Source organism: Tachyglossus aculeatus, chromosome 5 (assembly GCF_015852505.1).
Source record: "Tachyglossus aculeatus isolate mTacAcu1 chromosome 5, mTacAcu1.pri, whole genome shotgun sequence".
NCBI lineage: Eukaryota > Metazoa > Chordata > Mammalia > Monotremata > Tachyglossidae > Tachyglossus > Tachyglossus aculeatus.
In genome coordinates this window covers 90,008,108-90,019,386 of record NC_052070.1, presented here as the reverse complement: position 1 = coordinate 90,019,386, position 11,279 = coordinate 90,008,108, and the positions used below count along the sequence as shown (strand labels likewise).

General features: G+C 40.5%; 1 protein-coding gene across 3 annotated transcripts in view; it reads left to right on the top strand.

Annotated features, from left to right (window-relative positions):
• Nucleotides 1-1,149: 1,149 nt before the first annotated feature.
• ASB7 (ankyrin repeat and SOCS box containing 7) overlaps nt 1,150-11,279 on the top strand; it is a 29,521-nt gene continuing 19,391 nt past the window's right edge. The window contains exons 1-3 of one of the 3 annotated variants that reach the window (XM_038746811.1): nt 1,150-1,272; nt 1,767-1,870; nt 4,291-4,552. In XM_038746811.1, the coding sequence (XP_038602739.1) occupies nt 4,342-4,552 (211 nt within the window). In that variant the 5' untranslated portion in view covers nt 1,150-1,272; nt 1,767-1,870; nt 4,291-4,341. Of the gene's footprint in view, nt 1,273-1,419; nt 1,539-1,766; nt 1,871-4,290; nt 4,553-11,279 lie in introns of all 3 variants that reach the window. The other 2 variants (XM_038746810.1, XM_038746809.1) reach the window with 2 other exon arrangements.

Sequence of the window (11,279 nt, the reverse complement as noted above, 5' to 3'; positions counted from 1 at the left end):
CAGAGAATTATCTGTCCATTAGGTAGATGTGCAGGCTGTTGGGGTTTTTGACCCAGATATGGTGGTATATTTACCATCATCTACCATGTGGGCAGGAAATGTATGTTATATTGTTCTGTTGTGCTCTTCCAAGCACTTAGTACAGTGCTCTGCACACAGTAAGTGCTCAATAAATACTATTGATTAATTGATATGTGGCTCTAAAATCTGTAGAAATGAATTGATTTGTTTCCTAAAGCTTGGCTCTTTTTTTCCCCAATGGAAAAATTATAAAAATGTATCTCTTCTCTGCAGACATTACCATGCATGTGGGCCCAAAGCCCATGCTTTGGTTGGTTCTGTACATTCTGTAGTCTCTCAGAAAAACTTGGGCAGTTTCACCATCATCCGTTGAATTTATTGAGCTCTGATGTGTGCAGAGCTCTGTCCCAGCAGATTGGGAACGTTCTTGAAAAATAAAGGACATGATCTCTGCTTTTGTCACACTTGGCAGTTTACTTTTTAAACTCAAAAATCGGCAAAAACAGATGGGCTTTTGTACACATCCCCCATACTTTTCGTGGAATCAGTAGTTTTATGCTGCTGATTTTGCTAATAACCAGCTTTGTTAATATAGCTAAGGGTATTCAAGATTATACCTTTCACGTACCCTGATGCACTTTGAGGACTCAAAGTTTAAAAACATAATTTTATTTTGAACAGACCCTACTAGTGTGGGATGAATTTTGTTTCCTTACCTAATCTATTCCAGTGAGCATCTAGCCACTTGTACACTTTTGTGAAGGAGCAAGTGACCAAACCTATTAAAAATATGGCCTACTTCAGGGAAAGCTGAAAATTATCCCACAGTGTCCACTCAGATCCATTTCCTAGAAGAAGTTCAATTATTCCTTTTCAAAAAAAGCTCATTTCCACGGTGGGAGGAGGGTGGGGGAATGAAGGATACAATCAGCAAACTAAATCTTTGAGATTCAAGTTCATAGTAGGAAGATTTATCATAAGAAATGACATGCTCCTCTCTTCTTCTATGTGTAAAAAGAATAGTGACACTCTGCTCAAAAAAAGTAGACTTTCCTTGCATATGAGAGCCTTTCAGTGAATTTTATACAGGAGAAATTTTCATATGGTGATTCTTATTTCTTTAAGGTGAAGCCATTTGTTGCTATGTGGTCTGAACACACAGATGTTAACAGGACTCACCAAATTATTTATGCCTTGCCAGCAGAATGATCAATGGGGAACACACCAGGAAAAGTGAAATTCTCCTATAAGGTAACCTATTGGAGATGGATTTAGTTCATCTGTGCAGTAACTGGGGAGGGAGCCATATCGTCAGTTTTCAGCTTTTTAGTGTAAAACTTAGTAAATGAGACTCTTCAGCCCGGTTATAATGTTTTATTTGGTTTTCTTGCATGAAAGAACTCACAAGTCCAATCATAATATGCTTTGTATTCTCTGAAGATAAGAATTGTGAATTCAGTCTGTGAACTGTGCATACTGCTTGCCAAACAATCTATTGCTTCCATTAACACTAATCGGTATGTAGTACTTTTTTTAAAATTTGGATTTGAAAAAGCACTTAGCGTTTAAAAACTACTTGGTTCCACGAGTATGGTTAAATTTGCAGTGTGCTGCCCACCTCTCCTTCCTCCTTTCCGTCCCCCTTCCTCCCCTGAAGTTATCTCTTTTTTAAAATGACCAAGGTTTAATACAGTCACATATCAATTTACTTTGTCAGAATAAATACCCAGAACTTTTTTCTCTAGGAGAAGTGGGTTCATGGTTCCTCTATTAATAAAAGAAGTTGAAAATAACCCAGTAGATGGTCAGTAAATGTCAACAGCACTGCGGGAGCGAACACTAGGAAAATGTAAGTGGAAGAAGGAGGGTCTTTTTTTTAAGTTGCCCTTTATCTTATACAAACAGCTATAGAGACCTTCCCTCTGCTCTCTTCCCTTTTCCACCATGTCCCAACTAAGCTCAGATATGGAAATTGATAATTACGAGGGGTTTGGTGTTTTCGGGGTGGTAACAAGTGTTATAAAAATAGTTTTTTTAAAGGTACTTAAGTGCTCACTATGTGCCAGGCACTCTTCTAAGCCCTGGGGTAGACACAAGATAATCAGGTTACAGATTCATTCAGTCATATTTATTGAGTGCTTACTGTGTGCAGAGCACTGTACTAAGCGCTGAGGTCCAGAGGAGTGAAGTTACTTGCCCAGGGTCTCACAGTAGCACAAGTCGCAGAGCTGGGATTAGAACCCACGTCCTCTGACTCCCAATCCTACACTTTTTCCAATAGGACACGCTGCTTCTCTCTTTTGGCCATATTTTGTTAATCATAGTGTATCCCCTGAAACCAGAATAGATATAGTATTTAAATTAAAATTGTAGACAACCCCACCCTCATGCCAGATTTTTAGCAATGTAAAAAATAATTTTTAATCCGTACATACCTTTCTGAAATATTTTGAAATAATACTATTGAACCATTTTGATCTGTGTGTTACGTCTTTCTTCCATCACCCTTTCCTTAACCAAATCTTTTTCTGTTAAGTTTAAACTTCCAATGCCTTGATGGATTATTGCTTTGTAGTACCTCAATGTGATTTTACCCAATACCACAAAAGGCAGGGATTTTTAAATAGTTCTAAGAATATGAAAGTTGTGAAAAAAATAATGATGAAAGAAAATATGACAAGGGAAGAGGCAGAGGATTATGAAATAGTGACTTGGGTGGCTGAGTTAACCATAACAAACAGTAACAATGAAAGCATGATGATGTCAGTGATTTCCGTTTTCCTGAAAACTATTGGTAGGTTTTCTAAAGAGTTTCTTTGTCATGTTAAGTACCATTTTTAATACCTTAATCTTTGAGTTTTACCATCATCTATGTTGTCCACTCCACTTTTGCCTATTTGTATTCATTTGGAAAGTGGGCTCTATTGTATTATTGGTATTCAGTCAAAATTCTTCACTCAGGAATGGACCCTCAAGTCAGTCCTAGATACATTTCTTGCAAGATCCCCATCTTCTGTGGTAGCATATATTGTTTCAGTATCCCAACCAAAAGTCAAAGCTATTTCAGCATCCAAATATAGTGATATAAAAATGCTTTTATTGACATACCCGCAGTGCCAGGAGAATATAAATCTGATCATGAATTCCCAGACTTCCCACCAACTCTCCTTTAACATACCTGCTTAGTACGGTGCTCTGCACACAGTAAACACTCAATAAATACGACTGATTGCTTTCTCTATTATTCCCCAGCTTGTGCTTCTCTTATTGTGTTGCCTCCATCACTGTGCTCACATCTTTCCCCTGCTTAGAACTCCTCCTGCTTCAAATCTTCTAGACCACAGGCTTCTCTGCCTTCAAAGCTTTCCTGAAAACCCTCTTCTTCCAGGAGGCTCTCTTCAACTAACTTCCACTACCAAGTGATGTCAGCTCGTCTCTAGACTGTAAGCTCATTGTGAGCAGGGAACGTGTCTGTTTATTGTTACATTGTACTCTCCCAAGCGCTTAGTACAGTGCTTTGCACAAAATAAGCACTAAATAAATACAACGATTGAATGAATGAATCCTAGTAGCCACCTTAGCATTAATTCCCTTCTGTAATATTATTCTACTTCTCAGCGCTTAGTACAGTAAGTGCTTAATAAATATGATCAATTGATTCTCATAATTATGACCGACTCTTCCACTCTTTATCAACATGATTATTATCATTGTATTAAAATGCTTACTATGTATCAAGTGCTGTTTTAAGTGCTGTGGTAGACTCCAGTTAATCAGGTTGTACATGGGGCTCATAGTCAAATGTCTTATTAAATGCTGTGGCTGTGAGTTGTTTCCAAAATATTTCTTTTTCTGTTCCTAATTCTTGGCTTGCATCCTTGGTCAACATCGTTTTTTTTGGTTTGAGAAAGGTGTTTCCACGTAGCATCAGCGATAGATCTGTTGAACAGCACTTCCTATACTGTACGAAGTCTTCTGCCTTTTAGGTCCCTGGAGACATTTTCTTTTCAAACCAGAGTGTTGATGGTAATAGTCGTTTATCATGTGAAGTGTCTATATTTCATGAGAGTGCACATTCCCCGCTCTAACCATTAGATTCTGCTTTTAGGAGAACTGGTTCTCTTGTTGATGTGTTATAATTGCTGGACATCTCTTTCTGAATGCTTATAGGTGGCTTATCACTTCTTAGCATTATGAACGCAAATGATGCTGTAGCATTCATGGATGGAAACCCACCGCATTTTCATTTTCTATGCACTTCATTTAAAGGTGAGTCCATATGACCTCATGAATCTCTTGTAACAAGTGGACTCAGCTAGGATGTTACACCATCACTGTCGGAGGAACCCTGAACTACAGGAGGAACTCCAGATCCAGGCCGCCGTGGCTGCTGGGGATGTTCACACGGTGCGCAAGATGCTAGAGCAAGGCTATTCTCCAAATGGCCGAGATGCAAATGGATGGACTCTGCTTCATTTCTCGGCAGCAAGAGGCAAAGAGCGATGTGTCCGTGTATTTCTGGAACATGGCGGTGAGTTTCCCAAAACCTGGAGTTAAGTCTTCGATTTTTAGTTTGAAATGTGGCTTTCAGGACCAGTGTATCAAGTTCCTCTGACTCAGAAATCCAGTAAAAAGTCTGAAAACTCCTGTGCTTCCTCCAATTTTGTGGATGTATTTCATTTATCCTCCATTAGTTCTTTTTGAGGCAACGTGCCTTATAAAGATGTTTGTAATTTGGAGAACGCAGTTTCCCTTGCCTAATTTAGGTACGGCCAGACCTTGGCTCTCCCATAATATCTTTTCAATCAATTACTTTGCTGCTTTTGAAAGATAAGGCCCATAGTTCCCATAATTAATCATTTTCTTTTTGTTTTTTTTATTTTCCCCAGCTATGTTCATTTATGTTTTTCTTCAGTTGATTCACTTTTTGTTTCATCATCTTCTCAAAGACAGACATGTTCTATCTACTGTAAACTGTGCAGTAGAACAGTTTAAGTGTTTTGGTTTAAATTATATGTCGGTTGCATGGAACAGTCAACATACAGCAGCCCGATAATCCAATTTTATTTTTAGGCCACATAAATTACTGTTGGGGACATGTGAAAGTTTGGGGGTTTTTTCTCCTTTTTTTTGTGGAATTTAAGTGTTCTCTTTGTGCCAGGCATTGTACTAAGTGCTGGGGTAGATGCAAGATAACGAAGTTGGACACAGTCCTTGTCCCACATAGGGCTCATGGTCTTAATTCTCATTTTATCGATGAGTTAACTGAGGCCCAGAGAAGTTACTTGATTTGCCTAAGTTCACACCGAAGACAGGTGGCAGAGCTGGAATTAGAACCCAGGTCCTCAAACTCCCAAGCCCATGCTCTGTCCACTGGGCTCTGCTGCTTCTCTGCAGCATGAATGTAAGTGAATGTGAAGCAAGTAGTGGACTTGGGGCTATAGAGGAAATGAGAAAAACCATCCCAGTATTTAATGATCTCCTGAAGCATAAATGAGTTAGTAACATCCCTCTACAAATTAAAATTATAATTTCTAAATGTAAACAGTGTCCATATCCTTAATTCCAATTTCCCCAAATTAAAACTTTATAGCAGCATCAAGCATTTTGATTAATAGCGGGTATGTGCCTGACAGGAAATGATGTCTCACCTAATATATGACTAAATATTAGCTTTCACAAAAGTCATGTAAAAGAGTAACCTGTATTCCAGGCCTGCACATTACACACTCAGTCCTGTATTTCAGGGGTTGCTAACTTTCCTGACAAATTGCTTTCCATCTGCATGCACATGCAGAGTATAAACCCAGCTCTGCCACTTGCCTGCTGTGTGATTTTGGGCAACTCACTTTACTTCTCTGTGCTTCATCTGTAAAATGGGGATTTAATACCTATTCTATCTCCTATTTAAATTGTGAGCCCCATAAGGGACAGGAACTGTGTCTGACCTGTCTATCTCTTAAGTACCCCAGCATCTGATACAATGCTTGGCACAGAGTCAACATTTAGCATATGCTAGAATTATTATTGAGGTGCTTTTTCCCATTTTCTTACATGTTATAAATTAGGCTCCATCCCCAAATCCATGGATAAATAGTATGAAATTCCTTTATGGGCTAGATATTATAATGATAAACATCCCTGAAGTATTATTTAGCGCTTGTCAAAGTAATATAATAATAATGATAACTGTGGTATTTGTTAAGCACTTCATATATGCCAAACACTGTACTGAGCACTGGTAGAGATACAAGATAATAAACTAGAAAATAAATAAAATAGAATAGAAAATAATAAAATAGAAAATAAAATTTTCTGTCGCAAACTCTGAAAAAGAAATCCTTTAAAAAATATTAAAATGCAGAGTGTCTAACAAGAGATTCAGTATTCCACCCCTAAGGTGTGGTACTGATCTAACAGATCATTGTTCTTCTGGCTGGTGTCTAGCAAATCGCTGCTCACCCTATGCTTCCAGATTAAGTGTTGGGTACCACATCCACCCTCCCCTATTCTCAGCCGTTTTTCTCACTCACCATCATGTCCCCTTTGTGCTAGACTATGCTGAGTGGAAAAGGGTTTTTTTGCTTTTTTATTTCACTTTAAAGTCTAATCTTAATGTCAACTGCTGCCACCATTTCCACCTACTAGCCGGGGCCGCAGGGATGTATGCAGCAGTGGATTGGGGATTGGACCAGAATGAAGAAATCCCTGTCCCCTACCTTGCAGCCTTTCCCTCCATTCCATCAATCAGTCAATCGTATTTGAGTGCTTACTGTGTGCAGAGCATGGTACTCAGTGCTTGAGAGAGTACAGGGTAACAGAGTTGGTAGACATGTACCCTGCCCACAATGAGTTTACAGTCCAGAGCGGAGACAGACATTAATATAAAGAAATAAATTATGGATATGTACATAAGTGCTGTGGTGCTGAAGGAGAGGTGAATGAAAGGTGCAAATTCACATGCAAGGGTGATGCAGAAGGGAGTGGGAGAAGAGGAAATGGGGGTTTAGTTGCTCCCATGGCTTCAATGCAGGTGATACCCCAATCTACATCTCCAGCCCTGATCTCTCTCTCTGTGTCTCTGCAGTCTTACATTTCCTCTTGCCTTCAAGACATCTCTACTTGGATGTCTTCCCGTCACCTCAAGCTCAATGTGTCCAAAACTGAACTCCTTATCTTCCTATCCAAACACTGTCCTCCCCCTGACTTTCCCATCACTGTTGATGGCACCACCATCCTTCCTGTCTCATAAGCCTGTAGCTTTGATGTTGTTTTTGACTCATCTCTCTCATTCAACCCACATATTCAATCCATCACTAAATCCTGTCAGTCCCACCTTCACAACATCGCTAAAATCCTCCCTTTCCTCTCTATCCAAACTGCTGCCACATTAATACAATCACTCACCGTATCCCACCTGCATTACTGTATCAGCCTCTTTGCTGACCACCCTGTCTCCTGTCTCTCCCCACTCCAGTCCATACTTCAAATATGTTCTGAACATTTTTGTACAAAAATAATCTGGAAGTGTCACCCCACTCCTCAGAAAACTCCAGTGGTTGCCCATCGATGTTGTGTTGTCTGTCTCCCCCTTCTAGACTCTGAGCCCGTTGTTGGGTAGGGACTGTCTCTATATGTTGCTGACTTGTACTTCCCAAGCACTTAGTACAGTGCTTTGCACACAGTAAGCGCTCAATAAATATGATTGAATGAATTGAATGAATTAATGAAAAAACTCCTCACCATTGGCTTTTAAAGCACTCTATCACCTCACTCCCTTTTACCTCACCTTGCTACTCTCCTACTACAACCCAGCCCACACACTTCACTCCTCTAATGCTAACCTTCTCACTATGCCGAGATCTTGCCTATCTCGCCGCTGACCCCTCACCCACATCCTGCCTCTGGCCTGGAATGCCCTTCCTTCCCAAATCCAACAGACAATTACTCTCCCCCGCTTCAAAACCTTATTGAAGGCGCATCTCTTCCAAGAGATCTTCTCTGACTAAGCTCCCACCTTTCCTCTTCTTTCAGTCCCTTCTGCGTCACCCTGATTAGCTACCTTTATTCATCCCCCATCCCAGCTCCACAGCACGTATGTACATATCTGTAATTCATTTATTTATTTTTCATTCATTCATTCAATCATATTTATTGAGCGCTTCCGTGTGCAGAGTACTGTACTAAGTGCTTGGAAAGTACAGTTCAGCAACAGGACAATCCTTACCCTCTCCCCCGTCTAGACTATAAGCTCATTGTGGGCAGTAATGTGTCTGTGTATTGTTGTTTTGTACTCTCCCAAGTGCGTAGTAAAGTGCTCTGCACAAAGTAGGTGCTCAGTAAATACGATTGAATGAATGAATAATAATAATAATGGTATTTATTAAGTGCTTACTATGTGCAAAGCACTGTTCTAAGCACTGGGGAGGTTACAAGGTGATCAGGTTGTCCCATGGGGGGCTCACATTCTTCATTCCCATTTTACAGATGAGGTAACTGAAGCCCGCAGAAGTTGTGACTTGCCCAAAGTCACACAGCTGACAATTGGCAGAGCCTGGATTTGAACCCGTAACTACTTACTCCAAAGCCTGTGCTCTTTCCATTGAGCCACGCTGCTTTGAGTGAATGAAAGAAAGGCCACTTGGAGGAGGTGTACTTTCAATAATGTTTTGTGGAGGGGGAAAGTGGTCGTCTTTTGGATGTGAAAAGGAAGGGCGTTTCAGGCCAGAGGCAGGACGTGGGCAAGAGGTTGATGGTGAGGTAGACAAGATCGAGGTAAAGTGAGTAGGTTGGCATTAGAAGAGCAAAGCGTGTACATTTGAGTGTCATAAGAAAGCAACAAGTTAAGATAGGAGGGGGCAAGTAAACTGAGTGGTTTAAATCCAATGGTAAGGAGTTTCTCTTTGATGCAGAAGTAGATAGGCAACCCCTGGAGGTTCTTGAGGAGTGGGGAAATCTATACTGAACGGTTTTGTAGAGAAATGATTGGAGTGGATTGGGGAGAGACAGGAGGCAGGGAGGTCAGCAAGGAAATTGATGTAGTAATCAAGGCAGGATAGGATAAGTGCTCTGATTAACATGGTAGCAGTTTGGATGGAAATGTAAGGCAGATTTTAGTGGTACTGCGAGGGTTTAACTGACAGGATTTGGTGACAGACGAGAAAGATGAGTCGAGGACAACACAAAGGTTACGGGCTTGTTAGACGGGGAGGAGGTGGTGCTGTCTGCAGTGATGGGAAAATCACGGGGAGGAAGGGTTTCGGTGGGAAGATGAGTTCTGTTTCGGACATCCTAAGTTTGAGATGTTGGCAGGACATTCAAGTGGAGATATCCTGAAGGTGGGCCTGATCCATCACCGACTCTGTCCACATGGCTATTGGTGAGATGGGGAAACAAGACTGCAGTCTGTCAATCAGTGATATTTATTGAGTGTTCATTGTGAACAGAGCCCTGTGCTGAGCACTTGACTACAAGCCAGTGGATGGTAAGCCATGAGGGTCGGAGATAGGAAAGGTGGTGGTTGCCAGCACTGCCACTGAGATTAGAATGTAAAATTCAGAGAAATTAAAAACTGTACCATACAGCAGAGTGAGGGTGGGCTGGGAAGGGGTGAGAATTGACTTATTGCGTTGCTTGGCCATAACTTTAGGGATGGAGGTCATGTATTCAGCAAATACTCCCCAGTTTTATGTATTGCAACAGGCTCGGCCCTTGAGTATGCCTGTATTTTGAATTTCTGTGATAGAGGTTATATGTGTTAAAACAGTAGAATAAGTAGAGCTTCATAAATGCTGCCATTTGTACTTCAGAAAAACTCAGAGGCATAAAGCTCTATTTACAGTTTTCTCAAAGTGAGATTGTTCTTTGTATTTTTTGGTTGAATTTTAACTTGAAAATGACAAAACCTTTTGTTTTTTCTAAACCACGTTAGGTGCATTTAGACATGAATGGGAAGTCCCTCAAATTTCCACTGTGTTTTTAATCAGGTTAAGATGCTATACCAAGAGTGTCTGAGTGATCAAAAAAAATCATATTCTAAGTTTTTTGGTTTTTTTCTTGGCATCTTCCATGTTTCCATTTTAAAATTTGCTTAAAATCAGTTGAACATTTGCACTTCTTAATGGAATGAATTGTTGTAGGGAGTGTGTTTTGAATCACTGTGGTGTTTAATTTTCATGATGATACTTTTATAACTGCTGCATTTCCTCGTGGAGCTGAAATAGATGCTCCTTTCATTAAGTAAAAAACGTTTAACCACTTGTTGGCAAGTCAATAATTGGTGTTGGGAAAAAATACCTCTTAGCTCATTTGGGTATTGATAATTACATTGTTGTGTGCCGAAGCACTATGCTGTTGGCTGGGGTAGATATGAAATAATCAGATTAGGCACAGTCTCTGTCCTTTATGAAGCTAATGATCTAAGAAGTAGGGAAAGCATTGGATGAGGTTATCGAAACACATAGAGTTGGTGTCCTGTTCAAGATCACAAAGGTAGCCAGTAACAGACTCCCACACTTATGCTCATTCTAGTGGCCCATGCCACCTCCTCCTAATGTAGATAATTGAACTGTGTGGCCTAGTAGGGAGAACAAAGGATTGACCGTCAAGAGACCTATGTCCTAGCCACCCCTCCAATTCCTGCCTCCCATGCAACCTGGGACAAATCACTTAACCTCTCTGCACCTCAGTTTCCTCGTCTGTAATGGGGAAGTAAAATTCCCATCTCAACATCCCTTTCAGTATGTTGGTCCTGGGTGGGACAGAGACTGGGTCCAATCAGATTATCTTGTAGCCGGGCTTAGCCCAGTGTTTGGTACATTGTAAGCTCTTAATAAATACCATCATTATTATGTCTGATTGACAACCTCTTTCTCTCCATGAGGATGGGTAAAGATGATATTTATATTTTCCCTTCTGAAATCCCAGAAGGGATTGAGGCCTTCTCTGATTAATCTCTCATCTTCACATCCAGTTTCCTCCTACACTGCCATTTCAGCACTTGGGCATTCCTTGAGCACTTGGATTCTCACCCCTTTCCCAGTAGCACTTAGGTATATATCTTTAAACCCTGTTCTTTCCCCTGCCTGTAATTTACTTTAGTGTATGTTTCCCCCAGTAGATTGTAATCTCTTAGGGATCATTTCTACTAATGCTGTACTCTCCTAAGTCCTTAGTACAGTGCTTTTCACAGAGTAAGCGCTCACTGAATGCTATTAGGTAAAAAAGTTGGAAATTTAGGCTAATGGAACATATGGGAG